Source organism: Bubalus kerabau, chromosome 5 (assembly GCF_029407905.1).
Source record: "Bubalus kerabau isolate K-KA32 ecotype Philippines breed swamp buffalo chromosome 5, PCC_UOA_SB_1v2, whole genome shotgun sequence".
Taxonomy (NCBI): Eukaryota; Metazoa; Chordata; class Mammalia; order Artiodactyla; family Bovidae; genus Bubalus; species Bubalus kerabau.
Window position 1 is genome coordinate 7,097,261 of NC_073628.1, and position 21,670 is coordinate 7,118,930.

Sequence of the window (21,670 nt, forward strand, 5' to 3'; positions counted from 1 at the left end):
AGGCAGATTATCTGCAGGAGGGTACCTGGCTCCATGATTCTAGTTCCCAGTCATGTGTCCCACGCTGGTTTTAGCCATGTGTGACCTATGACTAAGGGCCCCCCGTCACCCCCAGAGCTGGAGGTTTAAAATAACAGCTTTAGGTTCCTGCTTGCCCAGTAGTTGAGAATCTGCCTGCCAATGCAGGAGATGCAGGTTCAATTCCTGGTCTGGGAAGATCCCACAAGCTGCAGGGCAACTGAGCCCGTCAGCCACAGCTATTGAGCCTATGCTGTAGAGCCTGGGAGTTGTAACTACTGAAGCCTGTGTACAGAGCCTGTGCTCTGCAACAAGAGAAGCCACCGCAGTGGGAAGCCCATTCACTGCAACTAGAGAAAGCCCTCCAGCAGCAGTGAAGACCCAGCACAGTCTAAATAAATAAATAAAATAGTTTTATGGAGGTATAATTCACATACCATAAAATTTACCATTTTAAAGTGTTTAGATAATTCAGTGATTTTTCATGTATTTGCATAACTGTGCAACCATCACCACTGTCTAATTTCAGAGCATTCTCATCATCCCAAAAGAAATCCCATACCCATCAGAAATCGTTCTCACATTCTCCTCTTCCCTGGCAATCACTAGTTTGTTTTTCAGATTTGCCTATTCTGGTTGTGTCATAAAAATGGAATATGTGGCCTTTTGTGTCTGGCTTCTTTCAACTGGTGTCATGTTCAAGATTCATCCATGTTGTGGCACATATCAGTACTTCATTCCTTTTTATGGCAGAATAATGTTCTATCGTCATTTTTTGTTTCTCCTTTCATCAATAGATGAACATTCCTTTGGTTCTATATTTTCAACAATTACGAATAGTGTTACTATGAATACTGTGTACAGATTTGTGTGTGTGTGGACATATGTTTTCAATCCCCCTGTGTATATACACCTAGGAGTGAAATTGCTGGGTCATGTACTAACATTTTTGAGGACTTGCCAGACTGTTTTCCACAGCAGCCACCCCATCTTACATTCCCACTCATAGTGTGAGGGTTCCAATTTCTCCATACCCTCTCCAGCACTTGTTACTGTCTTTTGGGTTTTAAAGACTTATTATTTTTAGCCTCCTCTCCCCCACCCCTGGCGGGTGGTGGTGGCTGGGAAGAATTTGGAGGTGGGAGGGTCCTCTGCAGTTCATACTGAATCCTGAAGGCTCATCCTAGGACCCACCGGCACGTCCTCTCCTACTCAACGGACAGGGCTGCTAATGGGGGTGACTGTGAGGATAAACAGGGGTGGGAAAGGTAACCGAGGACTCGGCATTTCCCGCACGCCGCCTGCCTCCAGGAGGGAAATCCCTGGACACGCAGCCCTTTCCCGTCTGGCCCCGCCCTGAGACGTGGGCAGGGCAAGACCCCGCCCCTTCCTGGGAGCCAGCTCCGCCCAAACCCCGCCCCTTAGGGCTCGCCAGCTGCTTCGGGAGTAGGCAGAAACCCGGGGACTCGGGGCGGGATGTGTGGGTAGGGGGGACGCTGGCGGGAGGATGGCCAGGAAGGCGAGGGCACCGGACCCGGACCCTGGCGTCCAGCACGCCCAAGTTCAGCCCTGCCCGCCTTCTTAGGGGCTTCCATTCATTCTGGGCCAAATGTGAACTGCCGCCCCCGCCCCAAACTGATGTAGTCTCGCGGACTGAGGACTCGGAGGAGGCCGTTCTGGAGTGAAGGGACCGCCTGGCTGACGACAGCCCTGGGGATGGAGGGGAGAAGGGACCAAGATGGACAGTTCTGGACCAGGGAGCATCTGTTCTTAGGGCGAGGGTCTGGAAACCCTGGACGAAGTTTTGGTATTTCCAGATTGACTGTCCAGGTGTCCAGAATCACATTCCGGAGGGTGCAGAGTGAGAATCCGGAAGTCCCAGGATTATTTGGTGGCCAGGGTGACATTCTGGGAGGCGAAGAGTCTGGGGCCCCCGGCACTGAGGTGTGGGTCCCCAAGAATTCCTGGGGCACAGATTAGGTAGGGTCTAGGTGCGCAGGATGACATTTTGGGGGTGCGCACAGTGAAAGCCTGCAGACTCCTAAGTGAGCCGGGGCCCTGGCATCAGGACCAATGCCCCCAGGATCGAGCGCTGGGGGACCCTGGCCAGGCGCCGGGAGGAGGCTCCGGCGGCGCTGCGGGGGACCGGGTGGGGGCCTGCGGCCGGCCGGGGGCGGAGAAGCGGGGGGTCGGGGTCCCTCCCCCTGGCGCGGGCTCAGGAATCCGCTGAGGGGCGGGCGGAGGCGCCGGGGTGGGCCGCGCCGCGGCGGGCGGGCGGGCGGGGGGCGCTTCCTGGGGCCGCGCGTCCAGGGAGCTGCGCCGTCCGCCTGTCCGTCTGCCGCAGGCACTGCCGAAGCCAGCCGAGCCGCCGGAGCCGTGGGCCGCGGGGCCGTCGCGGGCCCAAGTGAGTGGCCGTCCATGGGGGGAGGGCGCAAGCCAGCAGTCTAGGCCGAGTCGGCGTCAGCAAGGAGCCGAGAGGCCCGCGCTCCCCGGCTGGAGCCACAGGGGGACCGGGCGGGGGCGGGGCGGCCCCAAGCGAGTGGGCCCTGAACCCCGGCCCGCGCGAGGAGTGGGTCCTCGGTCCAGGGAGGCTCCGGGGCCCTAAGCGGGGTCCCGGGCGGGAGGCGGCAGGGGCACAGGGTTTGGGAGTTGCTGTGGCAGAGGCGCCCTGACCCCTGCCCACCACCTCCCAGCCCCAGGATGCTCCCGTTCGCCTCCTGCCTCCCCGGGTCTCTACTGCTCTGGGCGCTGCTGCTGTTGGTCTTGGGGGCAGCGTCTCCCCAGGATTCCGAGGAGCCCGACAGCTACACGGTGGGGACAGTGGGGCCGCTGGCCTGGGCTGGGCTGGGCAGGGACACCGAGGCCAGGATCCTGGGGTGGCTGCTGCTGGGGAAGATTGTGCCCTCCCTTGGTTGGTGGAGCAGCTGGGGCTATTGTCTGGAGCAGGCCGGGAGGGTGGCCCGCCTTGGGCCTTGGTCTCGGCCTGGTCAGTTAGAGGGGACCAGGGGTGACTACTGGCCACCTCTGGTTCACCTTGTAGGAATGCACAGATGGCTATGAGTGGGACCCTGACAGCCAGCACTGCAGGGGTGAGTATGCTTGGGGGCCAACCTGCCCCAGAGAACCGGAAAGGGGATCACAAAGCCCAGCTCCTAGAGCGGCTGCAGGAGCCCTGTGGCTGTCCCCTGCCCAGCTCTGCCTGGCCGTACGTCACCTGCTCTGGTTCTCAGGGGGCCAACTTGGCTCGGGGTGGAGAAGCCATCCAGGCCCCTCCCCCTTAGAAAAACCCGGGGCACCCTCCCCCCCCACCCTCTAGAGTCCAGAGACCAACAGGGCGCTGACCACAGGACTGGTTCTTGGACACCTCATCTGATCACTCTGCTATCTCACTCTGCACCATCACGGCCCTGGGCGAGCAGTGCGGGGCGGGGGCGCCGTCAGGAGGCCTGCACATTACTCTTAGGCTGAGTCGGGGCTGAGGCTTCGGGGAGGGATAGAGACCCTCTTGTGGGCAAGAGAATGGGGGTGACCAGGGGAACAGCTGCCCCATCATCAGCCCTGGCAGGCCCCAAGAAGGGGTCCGGGGCAGGCAGCCTTAGCTTGTGGAGTAGAAAGGGAAGGCCCTGCCGGATCACACAGCTTAGAGCAGGCTGAGCTGGGCTCCTGCCTCCCCTGCCCTCCACGGTCCACCCTTGGAGACTGGCTGTGCCCAGCAGGCCCCTCTCTGCAGATGTAAATGAGTGCCTGACCATTCCTGAGGCCTGCAAGGGGGAAATGAAATGTATCAACCATTACGGGGGCTACCTGTGCCTGCCCCGCTCGGCTGCTGTCATCAATGACCTGCATGGAGAGGGACCCCCACCGCCTGTGCCCCCTGCTGAACACCCCCACCCCTGCCTCCCGGGCTATGAGCCTGATGAGCAAGAGCACTGCGTGGGTGAGTAGGCTGCCAATCTTTCTAACAGGTGTCTAGAATTTCCTTTTAAAAACTCATACCTCATGTTCCTCCCTTGCTCAAAAGCCTCCTCAGGGCACTGGGATAACATCCAGACCCTTGCCCAGGTCCTTACCTGCCACAGGTGGTCCCAGTTCCTGTGCCTGTCCTTCCCAGCCCCTCCTGTGGGACCCCCACCTCGACTGCTGCAGATGCTGTGTGAGAGCTCTGCCCCTTGGCCTCTGCTCTGGCCTTTCTGGGTCTGGACCCCACCCCTGGGAGGCACGGACCTTGGAGAAAGGCCCTGGAATCAGTGCCCCTGGGAGTATGGGCAGGGCTTTGTCCTATGTATCCCTGACTTGGGGTCTCCCAGCTTAGGGGTGCCTTTCTCTTTAGCTCAAGGCTAGTAAACTCTTATTTGTGCTGTTGGGTGATGGGTCCACATGTTCCTGTTTTGGGGGTGTAAGTCACCCACACACTCATGTGAGTGGTACCCGACCTGTGTCCTCCCACGTGGAGGAGTCTTGTCATGTTGGGTGGTGCATGGGCTCCCAGGCGGGGGCTGAGTGGTGTGTCTTGCAGATGTGGACGAGTGTGCCCAGGCCCTGCACGACTGCCGCCCCAGCCAGGACTGCCATAACCTGCCTGGGTCCTACCAGTGTACCTGTCCCGACGGCTATCGCAAGATTGGGCCCGAGTGTGTGGGTGAGTCTGGGCCTGTGGCCTGGCTCTCACCCCAACACCTGACCCCCATTCCAACCCACCCCCAGGTTTCACCCCCGCCCCCTGCCACCTCTGCCTGAGCCACCAGACACAGAGAGCTGTATGCGTGTAGTGTGTGAGTCCTGCCTGATCTGGCCTGGCCCAGCCCCCCAGACTCAGGCAAGACGGTGGGTGATGAGGCAGGGTCCCAGCTGGCTTGGGTGGCACCTGACTTCTGCCCTCCACTGTCCTTCCCCTGCCTGCATCCCAGATATAGACGAGTGTCGGTACCGCTACTGCCAACACCGCTGCGTGAACCTGCCTGGCTCCTTTCGCTGCCAGTGTGAGCCGGGCTTCCAGCTGGGGCCCAACAACCGCTCCTGTGTAGGTGAGGCTGGGCTGGGCCAGGCTCGGGGTCCTGGGCAGAGGGGTGTGAGGTGGGGGAACTCCCTTCCTGATCAGCCCAGGTGCAGTGGGAGCTCTGGGCTGCTCCTTGGTTTTCACCTCTCCCCTATTTTCCTGGCACCCCCAGATGTGAACGAATGTGACATGGGGGCTCCGTGTGAGCAGCGCTGCTTCAACTCCTATGGGACCTTCCTATGTCGCTGCCACCAGGGCTATGAGCTGCACCGGGATGGCTTCTCCTGCAGTGGTGAGCGCTCCACCCCTGACACTGGTTCCCTACTGGTCTCCACTGGTCTCTGCTGGTTCCCCAGGCCCTGTGTCATGCCAGCCTCTTGCCACACAGCCCTCCATTTCATGCCTCTAATGTCCCATCCACCCAGCACCCATGTGCCTCCTGGGTACTCTACCCCAGCAGGTGGCAAGGCAACTGCAGAGCTGCCCACCAGAACTTGGGGAAGGCATGGAGGGGAGCAGTTAGGTCCCCACTGAAGCTCGGTAGAGAGATTGAGCAAAGATGGAGGTGCACCCCCTCCCTGGGAGTCAGGCTGATATGTGTGCAAATCCTGGACCAGGGCAAGTCACTCTTCTCTCTGAGTCCATTTCTTCTTCTGTAGAATGGGTTGTCTTGAGAATTAAATGAGAAAACGACAACAGTCAAGACCTTATACTGTCCTAAGCAGCGACAAAGTTTTACAAAGTGAATTAGCATTTATTGAGAACCTGCCCTGTGCAGTCTGCCAACAATCCTGTGAGACTGTTCTTCTTCTTGTTCAGTCATTAAGTTGTGTCTGACTTTTTGCAATCCCATGCCAGGCTTCCCTACCCTTCACTGTCTCCTGGAGCTTGCTCAAACTCATGTCCGTTCAGCCGGTGATGTCATCCAACCATCTCATCCTCTGTCACCCCCTTCTCTCCTGCCTTCAATCTTTCCCAGCATCAGGGCCTTTTCCAATGAGTCGGTTCTTCACATCAGGTGGCCAAAGTATTTATATCACATCCTATGAAATAAATATGAGTTTTTCCTTCTCTGCAAATTGACATTAATACTTCCCTCAAGTTTTTTGGGGGGATAATTACAAAGAATAAGATAAAATATTTCAACGAAGAGAGGTTGAGTGACTTGCCCAGGGTCACATAGCTGGGCTGAGGTGCGGCCAGGGCTCTCTCTCCATCAACTAGCCATGTACCCTGTTTCTGTTAAGCTTTGTGCTTTGCTGCCAAGTTAAAGCCCCACTGGTGCCTGGCTCAGTGCCGGGCAGCATAAAGGGCACAGAGGAGAAAACCTGGCTCCTGCCTGCGCTGCTCACATTTAGCAGGAGGTGATTGTCGCTTGGGTGGATCGTAGGTTTGCAGGAATTGGGCAAAGTGTTGAAACCCAGAGCAGTCTGGGGTGCGTCAAGGGCTCATCCGGCCTGATCCACTTACTTACTGAAAGGAAACCGAGGTTCCTCAATCAGTAGGATTTAAAGCCAAACCTCTAGATTCCCAGTCCTCTCATTTATTATCATTTTAGTCTTGGGGCAGAGACAGGTCTGTGAGTGGGGCAGTCTTTTTTTTTTTACTTTTGGCAGCACTGGGGTCTGTGGTGCATGGGCTCAGTAGTTGAGCCCCGCTGGCTTACTTGCTCCGTGGTTCTTAGTTCCCTAATCAGGAATCGAACCCACGTCCCCTGCACTGAAAAACACGTTTTTAAAAATAAATTATTTTTGGTTGCGCTGGGTCTTTGTTGCTGTGCCAGGGCTTTCTCTAGTTCTGGTGCATGGGCTTCTTGTTGTGTGATGGCTTCTCCTGTTGCAGAGCACAGGTTCTAGGGTGCAAGGGCACACGTTGTGGCACATGGGCTCAGTTGCCCCAGGGCATGTGGGGTCTTAGTTCCTGGACCAGGGATCGAACTTGTGTCCCCTGCATTGGCAGGCTGATTCTTAACGACCAGACCACCAGGGAAGTCCCCTGGGCACTCCTTTCTTGAACCCTCTGTCCCCTGCTGAGCTGCAGAGTTGATCTCTTCTGCCTCTTCTTGTCCTGAGCCTAATGTGGGGCCAGGCTCTCTGGATGAGCCCAGGTGGGGCGGAGCTAGGAGGCCGCCCCGGCCCTGTCCTCAGCCCCACCCTCCCTCAGATATCGATGAGTGCAGCTACTCCAGTTACCTCTGCCAGTACCGCTGTGTCAACGAGCCGGGCCGCTTCTCCTGCCACTGTCCACAGGGCTATCAGCTGCTGGCCACGCGCCTGTGCCAAGGTACAGGTTGCCCGGGTAGAGTGGGCAGGGGGGTGTGAGGAGCTGGTGGCCCGGTATCTGGGTTCCAGCCCCTGTCCCCCGGCACAGACATTGACGAGTGTGAGTCGGGTGCACACCAGTGCTCTGAGGCCCAGACTTGTGTCAACTTCCACGGGGGCTACCGCTGTGTGGACACCAACCGCTGTGTGGAGCCTTACGTCCAGGTGTCCGACAAGTGAGTCAATGCCACGCCAGGCCACGGGAGAAACTACAACTCCCAGAGAGCTCTGCGGCTGCCTGGCACCTATTTGGACTGGCAAGTCCTGAAAGCTGATGGGAGTTGTAGTCCTTCGTGACTAAACCACACATGCTGTTCTAGCAGGAGTGGGAAGATCCTTGATTTTGGGGGGTGGGCCAAATTTGAGGGATGGGCTAGAACCTCATTCGTGTCCCCATCTTGGGGTCTCCAGTCGCTGTCTCTGTCCGGCCTCCAACCCCCTGTGCCGGGAGCAGCCCTCATCCATCGTGCACCGCTATATGAGCATCACCTCAGAGCGGAGCGTACCAGCGGACGTGTTCCAAATCCAAGCAACCTCCGTCTACCCTGGTGCCTACAATGCCTTTCAGATCCGTGCTGGAAACTCGCAGGGAGACTTCTACATTAGGGTAAGGCTCTCCCTAACCCCACCCCTCAAGTGGGGTGGGACTTGTATAATCTCCAACTTGAGTTCCAGGAAACTTTAAGTGGAAGATTCAACTATGCCACCATACCCTGCCTCTCCTCTGAAAGTCCCCCCTAACCCCAGGGGTCAGTTTCTGTAGAAAGGTAGGAGTGTTATAAATTGGTACAAACTACAGATAGTTAAATGCAACCCTAGCAAGGCACTTGGACGCTGGGGTTTAAGTCCCTGCACTGGTCTGTGTATCCAGCTTGGATTGCTTCACCCTTAGGATAAGGGACTGGCTTGAGAGGCTGGAGGTAACAGATGCAGCAGAGTGTGGGAAGGCAGGCAAGTGGAGCTGGGTCTTGGAGGGAGAGAGGCAGCAGGGGCTAGTACAGGGCCTGGGGCCTAAGACTCCAGCTCTGGGCTGGTGGAGCTGAGGAGGGAGAGGTTCAGATGTGACTCACAGTGAGGGCCATAGGCTTTGTCTGGTACCAGTGCTGGCTTTCAAGTTTTGGAATTGAGTGTTTTGAAGGTGAGTCTACCTGCCCCAGATTACCAAAGACCCCACTGTTCCCAAGAATCTCATCCTGGGCCTTGAATCATCAGCTGACCATGGTTGACAAAAGAACTAGCTGCAAAGGGCGGGCAGAGCACCAGGAGGGTATTTCTTGGGGGCAGGGTGCAGAGATGTCAAGGGGGTCAGAGAGCTGGATGAGGGCCTGGGGTTGCAGGCAGCCGGGGCACTGTGCAGCCAACTGGTTGTGGGTGCCAGATGCGGGGCAGCGAGGTGATGCAGGGGTAGGATTCTGGTGTGTACGTTGATGCAATCCACGTGTCCCCCCCACCCACTGTACCCTGCAGCAAATCAACAATGTCAGCGCCATGCTGGTCCTCGCGCGGCCTGTGACAGGTCCCCGGGAGTACGTGCTGGACCTGGAGATGGTCACCATGAACTCCCTCATGAGCTACCGGGCCAGCTCTGTACTGAGACTCACCGTCTTCGTGGGGGCCTACACCTTCTGAGGGGTGGGTGGGGGGCCCTCAGGGAAGGGGAGGTTCTCTGTAGCTGAGGAGCCTGGGGCTCAGGGATGACTGTGTTCTGCTATAAGGGAAGATGCTCTTGTGAAGGGTAGTAGAGAGAGAAAGGCAATAAAGGGAGAAAGAAGGAGTTCTGGTGGCTGAGGTGGGGGGGCCACGCTGCAGTGAACCCCAGAGTGGGGAAAGGCCAGACTCATGGGAGGCGGGCCACGTCCACCTAAAGGCGGGGCGTGTTTCTGCCCAGGCTGAAGGGCCCCATTGACAGGAGCTGGGAGCTGCAACCCCAAGGCTGGGACTGGCCTACATACCATGGGCACCAGAATCACCCAAGAAGCAAGGAGGTAACGAGGCTGCAGACTCCAGGCCCCAGCTCAGAAACTTGGACTTGGCTGGTCTGCAGCGGGCCTGAAGAATCCTGCTCTAGACAGTGCCAGGAGGCCCTGGGTTTCAATCCCAGCTTGGCCTCAAACTATCAGTTGGGAGAAATCCTAGCAGCTCTGAGTCTCAGTGTTCCAATCCATAAAATGAGGCCACTGGATTGTTAGCGCTTTATAAACTTTTCTTTTCCAAGCTACAGAACTTCTCATCAAAGGAAATTTTATTTGATCAGAGAACTCTGATGACATGAACTAGATTCAACATTGCAACACCTCACTGACTCCCATCTCCCTAGCCGTGCTCTGGAAGGGAACCCCAAGGGTCCCAAGGAGCTCAGTTTTAAAAACCGGACATGACAGTCTCCCCAGTTCCTGGACATCTTTCAAGACCCCTGGGGCTTGGTATCTCCTTCTAACACGTAAAAATGCAAACACTTAAGATTTTTACTGTAGCCCGAAGATTCTGGTTAAAAGACCGGGTAGTCTGGGAAGATGGGGGTCTGTCTTGTGGCATACATAGCTCAGGTCAGGGGGCCATAGCTGCAGTAGAGCTGTGACAAGGTCCTGCTCAGAACGGGCCCCAGATTCCTGTGCAAAGAGAGAGGCAGGTAAGAGTCAGGCCCTGGGCGAGGGTGCCCGCAGCCCACCTACCCCCTGCAGGCTCTGCCTCCTGCCCTCACCTCTGCAGCGGCCCACACTTAATGGTGCTCAGCAGCATTTCCTGTTCCTTCGGGGTGGCACAGGCATCATAGGCAGCCAGTAAGCTGAGGGCGGGATGGGGAGTTTGATTTTCTAAGTGTTGACAACGGCTGACTGCTGGCCCACCCTGAGTGGCTCAGGCCAGAATCACGGGAGACAGGCTAGAAGGGGTCAGCCTGGGTGGGAGGAGTCAGGACCACCGCTGCCCTTCTGAACCCGGCATTCAAGGCCCTGCTCCATCTTGCTCACCCTCCTTTCATGCTCCTGCAAATGTTTCCCCAGAATGGCTGTTATTGGCCCAGTCTTCATGGTCCACCCACTCCTCCAGGAAGCCTTCTCTGCTACATGGCCAGGTCTGCCCCCCACCCCAATGCCCAAGATTCTGTCTGGTCTTGGGTGGCTCTGTCTTCCTCACCACCTGACCTCCATGAACTCTTCAGGTGTCAGCGGGTCAGTCCAGCCCTCATAGCACCCAACCACCCACAAGGCACCGGTTGAACTGATGCCCATGCTGAGAGGTGGGATGCGGGGGACAGCAGAGGACAGGGGTTCTGTGAGCACCTACCTGGCAGGGCTGCTGTACCGAGCCACCAGGGCTGCCGCCTTCTCCCCGCTCACCCCGCGCACCTGCATGAGCTGCCTGGCAAACACGTCCCGCACAGACTGGGCCTGCAGTGGGGGCAGTGCTGCGTCAGGAGTGGCAGAGGGCTGGAGCCTGGGAGGAGGAGGGGCTGGGCAGAGGCAGCACCTTGTTCTTCATGGCTCCCGCGTTGAAGTCGCTGAAGGTGAGGAGTGAGCAGAGAGGGTTTGGGGAGGGCCCGGCCTTTGATTCAGGGTCCCCAGAGGTGCCCCAGGGGCGGCTGCGGAGGGTGTGGCCCTGAGGGAAGAGGGGACTGAGGCCAGGCCAGAGCTCTAGGGGACACCAGCAGCCAGGCCTTGCCCCACCCCAGGCCTCAGGGAGCCAGCCTGAGACCAGGGAGCTCAGTCTGCTCGCCTTCCTCGCGGGAGCACAGCACCCAGGTGAGGGGCCGGTGGCGAGCAGACAGTGCCCGGTGGAGTCTGCTCACCTGGTAGAGCCTCTGCAGGCCCCGTGTTAGCAGGGCCAGGTAGGCAGCTGACTCCTTAATGTCCGCTGTGCGCTTCACAAAGAAGCCGTCGATGACCTGGGGAAGGGGAGCCAAGGGAGGAGGCAGCTCCTGAGCAGAGCTACAGACCGCAGGCTCCCTACTGGCCCAGTCCGCCCTCCCGGCTCACCTGGGTGTTGGTGACAGCCTGCAGCAGTGTGCTCTCGGGGAGGCTGAGGCTGCGTGCAGAACCGTGCTCCTCCACCAGGTACACTCGGCGCCCCAGGCCACAGCGCTTCAGCCGGAACTGGGCAGGCAGACGGGGGTCGGGCAGGTCAGGCCTGGATGCTCATACGCTAGGTGTCCATCACGTCACCCTCAAAAGCATCACGAGACCCTGGTCCCACCATTTCACCCACCACGTCATCCTCCCAAGCTTCTCCACCTGCCTCACAGGGGCCTCCACACCCTGGCTCACGCTGCTGCTCTCCCGTGGAAAGCCCCACCACCATCTGAGTGATGCCCATCCCCCTCAAGCCTCCCTTGGCCTACGTGTGGCCTCACTGTGGGGTCAGCCCAGCAGCCAGCACGGAGACACAGCCCCTGCAGCCCCGTCCTGGAGAGGAGAGCCTTGTCAACTCTGGGCTGCAGGAGCTGGACCCCCTGGGGTTCTTAACGTGCTCCTCAGCTCCACCCAGGGACCCTGCACACCTACTGTGTGCCCAGAGGGGCCCAAGGGAGTTTGAGTTCAGGCCACCCTGGACCAGCTCGAGAGGGATGTGGCTGGAGTGGCAGGAGCTCTGCCTGGAGACCACCCGGAAGTGCCCCCAAGCGGGCGGGGGCAGTGAGCCCCATGACGGACCTTCTGCTCCCGGAAGCGGCCGTCGATGATGCTGCTGCACAGGTCGTCCAGCCGCTTTCGCTCCACGATGTGGTCCAGGACTAGCTCTGCAGGTTGTGCTGCCCAGAGGCCAAGAAGGGTCCTGTTAGCTCATAGCCCGTCACCCACCACGCCCTGCCTCTGGCCTCCACCTGCCTGTCCACACCCCTTACCTGGGTCTCTGGGACTGGTCTCTTGGGCCACCCACACGAAGTCCCCGACGTGCAGCTTGCGCACCGTGTGTGTCACGTGCAGCCGCTGCAGCTCTCGGAGCAGCTCTGGCCTGTGGCCCGCCCTGGAGTTGCACGTGGGAGGCCCAAGTCAGCGTCGGCCATCACCCCCCGACCTTCTCCCTCACCAGGCCTACCTCGCTCACCCCTTGGTCTCGCCGACGTCCACACACAACAACACCCTGTACTCTCCGGGCCCCAGCTCCAGCGGGGGCTGTTGGACGCTCCCTTCGCTGGCACCACTACCAGGGAGAAGAGGTGGGCATTGGCCTGAGCCAGGCCAGGGCTGCTGTTCCCCTAACCCGTGGAAGGCGGGGCAACCACAGCTCAGATGGAGCCGCTGGAGGGAGGGTGGGGTCTCAGCCTCATTTCAGGGACCCCTCCTGCTCCCCTCTCCTCCCCCTCATTCCCTCCTCCTCACAGCTCAGCGGAAGCCGCTTCTGGCACTTCAGGCTCCTCCCCAGGGGGATCCTCCGGCCCGCTGCCCACATTCAGCAAGCCCAGGCCCTCTGAGTCAGCCAGCTTCTGGGCCAGCTCCAGACCCTGCGGGGTCAGTGAATACCTGGCGGGTGGAGAAGAACACAGATCTCCCTTCTTCACTCATGCCTGGCAGGCTCTCCTGCTGGCCCCCCAGCTACGTTGGCCTCACCCACCTTGGCGACCTTTTACAAACAAGCCCTGGGGCTCCCCAACCTCCCTCCTTCTGGCCGAGTTCTCGCCCCCAGATCAGCTTCCCCTGGACCTGCCCAGGCCGTTCCTCAAGTTGACAACAAGCACATCTCTGACTGCACAGCCACCCTCAGCACGGCATGCCTGCTCCCCCGCCCTGCCTCCCGCACCCCGGGAGTTTGCCCCACCTAGCTGGCTGGTGTGTTCTGAGGACCAGGTTCCTGTGGAGGAGGGAACGGAGGGCTGGCCAGGGGCGAGCACTTCCAGGGGCCACCTGTTCATAGGGGAGGAGACCCTTAGAGAGCTCCCAGGTCTACCATGTGCCCACTCCCCGTGCCCTATGCCGCTGCTTTCTCCAAAGGGCAGCTTCTGGAGTGCTCAGGGTCAGATCCAGAGCCACTTGGCTCCCTTCTCCCTGCTGTGCTTACCCTGGGAACCTTTGGGGCACACCTCTGCAACAGCTCCTCCTTGGTGAGGAAGCCCTGGCCGCTAGGATTCTGTAACCAAGACAGAAGCATAACCAACATACTGCCCGAGCAGCAGGCCCACCGCCTCAGTTCCCCGACTCCCAGCTTGGCAGGCACTCACCAGGTGCTCCCTGTACAGCTGCAGCAGGACTGCACGTGCTCCCGAGTGCCGGGCTGGCCAATAGCTGCCAGGGCCTCCTGCTTTGAGCTGGGTTGGGACCTGAAAGGTACAGGGTGGGGGTTGAACCCAAAACCAACCAGCTGTTGTAGACAGATTCACTGGCAGAGCTGAGGTTCAGGTCCTATCTCAGCAGGTTAAATAACCTTGGGCAAGTCACTCAGCGGGGCTTCCCTGGCAGCCCAGATGGTAAAGAATCCGCCCGCAATGTGGGAGACCTGGCTCCGATCCCTGGGTTGGGAAGATCCCCTGGAGGAGGGCACAGCAACCCACTCCAGTATTCTTGCCCAGAGAATCCCCACGGACAGAGAAGCCTGGCAGGCTGCAGTCCACGGGGTCACAGAGTTGGACATAACTGAAAGACTAAGCACAACACAAGTCACTCAGCTGTCTCTCTAGTTTTTGCAACTAGTTTGTAACTGTCTAATTTGTCACACAGGCCACATGACAGGATAATCTCTTGAAAACTTGCGATGATTCGGTGGACAGTCTCAGGGGATGGGGTTGGGGTGGGGGTGTAATCTACCTGGCCCAGCCTCAGTTCTAGCATAGGACAGAGAAGGTAAGGCAAGAAGACTCAACAGTAAATTCTACAACTTACTGGGCTTAGCACCCTGAATGGCTTGATCATGGAACTCTCTCAACTGACTGTATTATAAGTCACTATCCACATCTACAGATGAGAAAACTAAGTTGCCCAGAGCCAGGTGGGATTAGGACCCAGCACAGCTAAGTCCCCCAAGCCAGAAAAATCTTACTCCTGGTGTTCCTGCTTTCCCCTCTACTCCCCCTGCTCCTTCCTCACTGGCATGGAAGGGTCCTGGACTTCAGCAGGTGGCCTTTCCCGGGCTGGGCTCTTGGTTCCGGATGGTGAACAGGGGGCATGGTCACCTGTGGGAGGAAAAGAGCGTCAACCCCGGACCCGGAAATCCAGCAGGTAGGATGCTGCCAGCTCAAGTGGTTGGTGAGAGTGGTCGGGCTCTGAAAGAGCCACTAGCCCCAGGTCAAAGAGCAACTTGAACTGGAATAGACAGATGAAGCCAAGGTATCCTGGGTGGGTACAAAAGCTGCACCTGGGGGAGGCTCAGGGGATTACCGAATCCTCCCAGCACTCACCTACTGATGCTTTGTGCTGCTGCAATCGCTGGTCCAGCATACGGCAAAGCCCGTCTCCGAAGTGCTGGAGGATCTTAGCTTCCTTGCCGTTGCGCAGGGGCAGTGGATACCGCCGGAGGGAGCGCAGCGCCTGGCGGGGGTAGGGGGTACAGGATTGGGTCAGGATGGGCCTGGCTCTTCGTCCCGGCCTGCACCTGTTCCCCATCCGGCCCGGCCAGAACCCACCTTCTGAAACACAAATTGCGTGCGGCGCCCTCTGCTGGCTGCCTCGTCCCGCCACTCGGTTAGCCAGCGTACGAAGAGAGGGTTGGGGCAAACTGGCAGCGGGCGTTTCCGGCCCAGCCGGACGGGCGCAGCCATGAGCCGCAGGGCGGGTCCTTGGCGCCTCACGCCGGTAGGACTGAGATGCTGCTAGTTCTGGAGACGGGATTCAAACAGCTGGTTCCGGCGGAGGAGGGCAGGACCGCTCTAATCACGTGGTCCCACGCGGGGCATTAACCAGAGGACAGCCTTCTGCCGCCCTCCCCGCCCCTATACTACTCTTAAATGGTTGATACCGATCGCTGTATCTACCACCTTTCGCCCTCCTGCCGTTCCCGGACAGGACCAGCCTTTTGGACGCGCCCCTCCTCCTTTACCAGGCCTTGACCCGCCTCTTCCTCTCACCACAGATTTCAGAGCGAGGGGTTGTCCTCTTTGTGCAGGGAAGGAGGGGGGCAATGTGGACAGCGCCCCCTGTTGCTGGGAGGTCTGGCTGGGGCGGCGCGTACCGAGGTGATTTCAGTCTCGCTATATCGGAGGACCGTGTAGACAACTTGGCTCGTTTTTTCTCCGCACTCGCCTTACAGGTTGGGGAAAAAATGCGTGCAGGTAGTTTTGTAGGAGGAACTTTAAGAATGGGTACAGGGAATGAGGACACAAAGGTAACTCAAGAGGAGCTGAAGAACCCTTCGAGGAAACGGTTATCTATCTTGAGCTTAGGCTCCTCCACCCTGGGCTATGGGGGAGGGCTGTGAAGCCGGGGACACGCAGGGAAGGCCTTCAAAGCTTGGAGGACAGGGAATAGGGGACAGAGAACAAGTAAAAAGGGAACAAATAGGAGGTGCTAGATATCGGGGGCTCAGTCGGTAAAGAATCGGCCTGCAGTGCCGGAGACCTAGGTTCGATCCCTGGAGTCAGGAAGATCCCCTGGAGAAGGAAATGGCAATCCATTCCAGTATTCTTGCCTGGAGAATACTATGGACAGAGAAGCCTGGTGGGCTACAGTCCATAGGGTCTCAAGAGTCGGGACACGACTGAGCGACTAAACCACCACCAGCCATCGGGGGATGTGAGAGGGGCTGAAATGTGCACGTTGTTGGATTCGGGGTGGCAGCCTGGGAGTAAGAAGCTCGGACAAAGGAAAACACTTCATCGCTTTTGTGACTCGTTGGAGGTGGGGGACCCTCAGGGAGGTTAACATAGAAACCATCCACAGGGGTCCAGTTGAGCCCGAGTCTACTCAGTGAGTTAGAGCAGCCGTCAGGGGTTATTCCGGAAGTGGAGAGATGCAGATCGGGGGCCGAACCGGAGCGGAGAGGCGAGCGCCTGGGCTCCAGGCCCGCCCTTTCAAGCCCCGCCCAGCCCCGATCTCTCACCCGCTATCACGCTCCACACTCCCGCCTCCCGCCCGACACTGCCTTATAAGGAGCCTGCCGCCGGCCTTCAGATTGGCCCCGCCCCCTTTAGTCTCTTGTCCTAATAAGGACATCTAGGGCATCCCGCTGCTAGGGGCGGGCTGGAGCGCGTCTCCAGGGTAACTGCGAAGTCTCCCTCCCTCTCCTCGTTGCTCTAGGAAACTCCAAAACGGTGGACCCAGCCTTATCTCCGGCCGGGTCTCTAGCGGGAGGCGGCGGTGGAGCTGCAGCCACCCATTGAGGCTCCTTGGGAGCTCGGTTGGTGGGCGATGCTACGGGAATGTCCCCGACTACAATCCCCAGCATGCTCTGCGACATACCCCACTCGGGTGTCGCTAGCCAGGTCCTGTAGAACAGGCTGCCAGCTGTTTATCGTTCCACCCTTTATTTTGTGTGTAGGATCAATGCCCCGGGCCTTTTATTTGGGACCTTGTCTTTTCTTCTTGCAGACTAAGAGGTCTTCGAGACCGACGAAATGTTCCTGGAGTCCCCCACCCCAGTTTGGTTTTTAAGGTTATGCTCTCACAGAACTTCTGCCTCAATTTCTAAGGGTATTAATTAACCATATGCCTGGTTACCAACTCAAGAGTGAGATTCAAGTCTGGTTTAATATCTATGTCCTCTTTTCACTGTCTAGTAGAAAAGCACATACTCTTTGAATCGAATACACAAAACCCCTTCTCCCTTTATTGCCTTATTAATTTGCCAAACACATTTTGGTACAAATCTCATTTCCAAACATTTCCTTGTAGCCTTTCCTTTGTGTTTTTTCCCTCATTTTATTGACGTTGCATATACCTTTTCTCAGCAGACAACATGAAGTAGATTTCATGAATACTTATTGTATTGGAGGGGCCTTATACTTGCGATTCTCCTTGTTCTAGGACTGGATCCCAGGAAAAAGCACCTATATATTATAGGTGCTTCAATTCAGAAAAGTTAAATACTAACTCGCTGAAAATTTTCATACCAAGGTATCCAGAAAGTGCCAAGATGAAGCTTAGGAAAATCGTTTCGCTACTGGGTAAAGAGCCGCGAAAGAAAGTGAAAGTCAAGTTGCTCAGTCGTGTCCGACCCCGTGGACTGCAGCCCACCAGGCTCCTCTGTCCATGGGATTCTCCAGGCAAGAATACTGGAGTGGGTTGCCATTTCCTTCTCCAGAGGATCTTCCCGACCCAGAATCGAACCCAGGTCTACTCGCATTGCAGGAAGACGCAGGCAGAGTCGCGAAGCCAGGGTTTATTCTCAGGTCTTATTACCAAACGCTGAGGCCTTCACTGAGCTAGGAGTATTTCCTGGGAAACTCGACCAACGGCTGCGCTCTGCCCGCCACAGCCCCGCCTCTCTCTGCTGTTTCGGACTACTTTTCCCAGGATGCAACGTGGCGCTCGGATGCTGTCAGATGAGGAAGACTCTGTTACCCAGCGAGCCCGAAGACCGCGCAGGACCCTCGGACTTCATTTCCCGTCGGCCCGCAGGGGGAGCCCCGGAAGCCCGCCCCGCCCCTCATTGTGCGGCTCGTACTAAACGGAAGGGGCCGGGAGAGGCCGTGTTCAGTCGGATCCCGGCAGCAGCTGCAGCGGCTCTTGTCTTGTAGGCTCTCCTAGCTATCGCTTTTTCGCTTCCGGAAACATGGTGAGCGGCAGGCTACGGCGCCGCGGGGGAGGTGGCCGCGAGTCGATCATCTGGGCGCGCGAGAGGGAACGGGGGCGCAACGTCGGCACCCTCTTCCCCAGCTCCCGGGGCTGGACGAGGGTCTCGTGCTGAGGGGCGGGCGGCGCCGGGACGCGCGTGCGCGCCCGCGGGCGCCGGGGAGGGTTGGCTTGGACGTCGCTCGCGCGCCCCCTGGGCTCCCTTCCCCTCCCCCACCCGGCTGCTGCGCCCGCGCGGCCCTGAGCCGTGGGGGAGGGGTCCAGGGCGCGCGCGCGCGCCCGTCCCCTCGCGGGGCCGCCGAGAGTCGCTTCTCGGGGACGCGCGTCTCAACTGGAACACGCGGCATCCAAACCCGGCCCGGGGGCGACGGAGGAAAAGCGCGCGAGCGGTCTTGGCGCGCGCGCCCCACCCAAGGGCTGTTCCTGTCTCCGCGTCACCCTCCCTCTCGAGCGGGGTCCGTCTCGAGAGCAGGTGGCAGGGATGCCCGCGAGGGGCGGGGGCGGCGCGGCTGGCGGGGGATGCGGGGGTGTCCTGGCGCAGGCGCCAGCGATTAGGGGCTTGCACCGCGCGTCACAGAGCGGACCGCGAAGGAGTCCTCGGCGGTACTCCCAGGCTAGCGAGCCCCTGAAGGCGAGCCGGGTTCGCGGAGTACACCCGGCGGAGACTGGGACAGCGCTCCCGGCCGACGCGTGCGCACACGGTCAGGCCTGGCCGCTGGGCCAGAAGCCGTGAACTAACGGGGCCTTCGGCTCTCCCGGATGGGGCCTGAGGGTGGAGTCTCGTTTAGGGAAGTGACCCAGGCGGGCACCGCCCGGAAACCACCCCATCCCCTGTGTTCGGCCCGAGGGCTGCGAGAGCCTAAGGTTGTGTAACTTGCCCAGGCCTGCAGCGCAGGGGGCCGATAAGCTCGTCGGCTCAGGCGATTCCACTGGGTTGAGGCCTTCCGAGATGCAGCTGCCGCTGGGTATGAGTTTTTTTTTTTTCGGGGAGGGGGCTGACTCTAGCCGATCTGCTTTCACCGCCTACTCCGGAAGCGGCTCAATCACGTGGCCGGCTTCCTCTGCAGTTCCGGGAGCGGGGGCAGATTTCACCGTGGACCGTCACTCCCTCTCTTGGCTAGGGTGTCCCCCAACACGACCTACAAGTTTAAAGAGCTCTCAGAGACTGTGGGCACTTGAATTTGACCGCTGACTCCTATCAGCGACTTGGGGGGGCCTGCATTTTTCCCGTGTAGGGCCTTAATTAGGGGTTTGTTGCTGCTTTGGTTTGGGGAGACCCCAGCAGAGAAGGAAATGTGTAATAACTGCTTTGAACCGTGCTGATGGGCTTGCTGGAACTGTTGAGCACCGTTGGTGGGTCCTGGTTCTATGGAGATGACTAGGATCTGGATCCCTTTCTGCTCTACGTGAAGTTCTGAGTCAGCACTTTATGCAAAAGCTGAGACTGCGTAGAAAACGGGGTCAGTAGTCTGTCGGTTCTTTTAATTCTGGACTCACATCTTGGCCGAGGCTCGGCTTCTCACAGGTCTTGGATCTCTAGCCTGCAGGATGTCGGGGTGGGGAGGAATGCTGTTGAATTACGCGATCAAAGGTCTCTTTTTCTTTGGCTGCTACTCTGGGATTGTGTCACATCTGATCCTTTGACGGTGACCTGGGTGGGAAAATAGTGCCACTAGTCCTAGGAAGGGGATGAGTAGTGACCTCTTGGGGCTGAGGACTATACTTTGTTGGCCTCTAGACGGATCTCCTAACAAAGCAAAAGAGGGACTTCAGGGCATGTCCCAGAAACTGTCTCCTCACGAGGTGCGTGTGGCTCATCCTCTAGGCCTCCGGTGTGGCTGTCTCTGATGGGGTCATCAAAGTGTTCAACGACATGAAAGTGCGTAAGTCCTCGACACCAGAGGAAGTGAAGAAGCGCAAGAAGGCGGTGCTCTTCTGCCTGAGTGAGGACAAGAAGAACATCATCCTGGAGGAGGGCAAGGAGATCCTGGTGGGTGACGTGGGCCAGACGGTAGACGACCCCTATGCCACCTTTGTCAAGATGCTGCCAGACAAGGACTGCCGCTACGCCCTCTACGATGCAACCTACGAGACCAAGGAGAGCAAGAAGGAGGACCTGGTGTTCATCTTCTGGTGAGCTCCTCCTGCAGGCACTTTCCCCTTTGACCTGCTCTAGCTCTGCCCCACCCCCCTTTCCCAGGACAGGAAGGTCTGTGGCTCCGGCTTAATCCAGATGCCTGCGTGTCAGAGGAGGGTGTTGTAATAAAACGCTTGTCAATGAGGAACTTGATGAAAGCGTGAATGCTCGGGCCCAGTTCAGGGGTTTCTGGAATTTATCGCTTGAGGGCACTTGCTGGGTTTGGAGGCAAGTCCTCTTGATTCTGTTCTCTTCCAGGGCCCCTGAGTGTGCACCCCTTAAGAGCAAAATGATCTATGCCAGCTCCAAGGACGCCATCAAGAAGAAGCTGACGGGTAAGGGCCAGCGCTGGTGGCGCCATATGCCCTTGTGCTCGGGCCTTGGCTGCCGGGTGGGGTGAATGGCATGGCCCAGGAGATCCTGCCTGCTGGAAGGCAGCCTCGTCCCCTCCATCTGTTCAGACTGGCTCCTTCCCAGCTGCAGCACCCCCCACCTCCACCCTTCCTGCTCACAGATGCTCCCCCTTCTTCCCTACAGGGATCAAGCATGAATTACAAGCAAACTGCTACGAGGAGGTCAAGGACCGCTGCACCCTTGCAGAGAAGCTGGGGGGCAGCGCTGTCATCTCCCTGGAGGGCAAGCCTTTGTGAGCCCCCTCCAGCCCCCTGCCTGGAGCATCTGGCAGCCCCAGACCTGCCCACGGGGGTTGCAGGCTGCCCCCTTCCTGCCAGACCGGAGGGGCTGGGGGGATCCCAGCAGGGGGAGGGCAGTCCCTTCACCCCAGTTGCCAAACAGCCCCCCCGACCCCCTGGACCTTCCTCCTCCCTCCACCCCTGACGGTTCTGGCCTTCCCAATCCGCTTTTGATCTTGATTCCTCTTGGGTTGAAACAGACCAAGCTCCCCCCCCAGGAACCCCTGTTTGGGGGGGGGGGGCTGTATTTTTTTTAACGACACCCCAGTCCCCCACCTGTTCCTCCCCTTTCCCATGCTGCCAACTTCTAACTGCAATAGTGACTCTGTGCTTGTCTGTTTAGTTCTGTGTATAAATGGAATGTTGTTGAGATGACCCTCCCTGCGCCGCCTGCTTCCCCTCCCCCCTTTCCTCTGGTCACAGCCACTCATGGAAGCAGGACCAGTAAGGGAATTTCAATTTAAAAAAAAACAAAAAAAAAACAATAAAAAGGCTCACTAATGGGATATTTGTTTCAAGGTTGGGGCCCTTGGGGACCTTGTGCGGGAGGCAGGGTGGGAGAACGAGCAGCATCTCCTTTGTACCCACCTCTCCAGCCCCTGCACACCTTCATTTGACCCCTGTGACTGGCTGAGCCTCCTTTTCTGACAGTTTCCATTCTTCACTTTATAGCTGGCACCAGGCTGGCTGGCTAGGAGGTAGCTCAGCTAGGGTGTGTCTGCTACTGCCTGCAGGGGTCCCTTGAACAGAGGGGCTTCATGCCTGAACTGGCTGCTTCTGTTGCCTTGATCCAGGTGGGCAACAGGACGGTGAGGCCCGTCCTCTTATTCCCCATGCAGCCTTCCCAGATGTGG

The 21,670-nt window shown here is 58.5% G+C and overlaps 3 protein-coding genes across 4 annotated transcripts; 2 read left to right on the plus strand and 1 right to left on the minus strand.

Moving 5' to 3' along the window:
- The first annotated feature begins 1,939 nt into the window (after positions 1 to 1,939).
- On the plus strand, positions 1,940 to 9,573 carry EFEMP2 (EGF containing fibulin extracellular matrix protein 2). The gene is made up of 12 exons (XM_055580784.1): positions 1,940 to 1,998; positions 2,363 to 2,422; positions 2,712 to 2,829; positions 3,059 to 3,107; positions 3,749 to 3,955; positions 4,535 to 4,657; positions 4,926 to 5,042; positions 5,187 to 5,306; positions 7,178 to 7,297; positions 7,385 to 7,511; positions 7,747 to 7,942; positions 8,803 to 9,573. The coding sequence occupies exons 3-12, from the start codon at positions 2,719 to 2,721 to the stop codon at positions 8,962 to 8,964; spliced, it is 1,332 nt and encodes a 443-aa protein (XP_055436759.1). The 5' UTR covers positions 1,940 to 1,998; positions 2,363 to 2,422; positions 2,712 to 2,718; the 3' UTR covers positions 8,965 to 9,573.
- Positions 9,560 to 15,311, minus strand: MUS81 (MUS81 structure-specific endonuclease subunit). Of its 2 annotated transcripts, none has more exons than XR_008714523.1 (16): positions 14,885 to 15,311; positions 14,660 to 14,789; positions 14,349 to 14,434; positions 13,487 to 13,585; positions 13,327 to 13,395; positions 13,087 to 13,172; positions 12,651 to 12,791; positions 12,376 to 12,471; positions 12,173 to 12,294; positions 11,982 to 12,079; positions 11,310 to 11,426; positions 11,123 to 11,218; positions 10,804 to 10,834; positions 10,621 to 10,724; positions 10,037 to 10,120; positions 9,560 to 9,944 (listed from the first exon to the last, which is right to left on the minus strand). XR_008714523.1 is itself a non-coding variant. In XM_055580783.1 (16 exons), the coding sequence occupies exons 1-16, from the start codon at positions 15,017 to 15,019 to the stop codon at positions 9,878 to 9,880; spliced, it is 1,659 nt and encodes a 552-aa protein (XP_055436758.1). In that variant the 5' UTR covers positions 15,020 to 15,305; the 3' UTR covers positions 9,560 to 9,877. The 2 variants fall into 2 exon arrangements, 1 of the variants encoding a protein (XP_055436758.1); XM_055580783.1 differs by having other exon boundaries at positions 10,804 to 10,932; positions 14,885 to 15,305.
- A 2,515-nt stretch (positions 15,312 to 17,826) lies between these two features.
- Positions 17,827 to 21,322, plus strand: CFL1 (cofilin 1). The gene is made up of 4 exons (XM_055580787.1): positions 17,827 to 17,970; positions 19,813 to 20,120; positions 20,383 to 20,459; positions 20,662 to 21,322. The coding sequence occupies exons 1-4, from the start codon at positions 17,968 to 17,970 to the stop codon at positions 20,772 to 20,774; spliced, it is 501 nt and encodes a 166-aa protein (XP_055436762.1). The 5' UTR covers positions 17,827 to 17,967; the 3' UTR covers positions 20,775 to 21,322.
- Positions 21,323 to 21,670: the final 348 nt, after the last annotated feature.

What these genes read in the sequence shown, in the direction of transcription:
- EFEMP2 (XM_055580784.1), top strand. Translation starts at nt 2,719, where the DNA reads ATGCTCCCGTTCGCCTCCTGCCTCCCCGGGTCTCTACTGCTCTGGGCG. An exon ending in AGGAGCCCGACAGCTACACG is followed by an intron (nt 2,830 to 3,058) that starts GTGGGGACAGTG and finishes TTCACCTTGTAG; the next exon opens with GAATGCACAGATGGCTATGA. An exon ending in GGATGGCTTCTCCTGCAGTG is followed by an intron (nt 5,307 to 7,177) that starts GTGAGCGCTCCA and finishes ACCCTCCCTCAG; the next exon opens with ATATCGATGAGTGCAGCTAC.
- MUS81 (XM_055580783.1), bottom strand. Translation starts at nt 15,019, where the DNA reads ATGGCTGCGCCCGTCCGGCTGGGCCGGAAACGCCCGCTGCCAGTTTGC. An exon ending in GTGCCCCAAAGGTTCCCAGG is followed by an intron (nt 13,173 to 13,326) that starts GTAAGCACAGCA and finishes CCCTATGAACAG; the next exon opens with GTGGCCCCTGGAAGTGCTCG. An exon ending in GAAGCGGCTTCCGCTGAGCT is followed by an intron (nt 12,472 to 12,650) that starts GTGAGGAGGAGG and finishes TCTCCCTGGTAG; the next exon opens with TGGTGCCAGCGAAGGGAGCG.
- CFL1 (XM_055580787.1), top strand. An exon ending in GACCTGGTGTTCATCTTCTG is followed by an intron (nt 20,121 to 20,382) that starts GTGAGCTCCTCC and finishes GTTCTCTTCCAG; the next exon opens with GGCCCCTGAGTGTGCACCCC. An exon ending in CATCAAGAAGAAGCTGACGG is followed by an intron (nt 20,460 to 20,661) that starts GTAAGGGCCAGC and finishes TCTTCCCTACAG; the next exon opens with GGATCAAGCATGAATTACAA.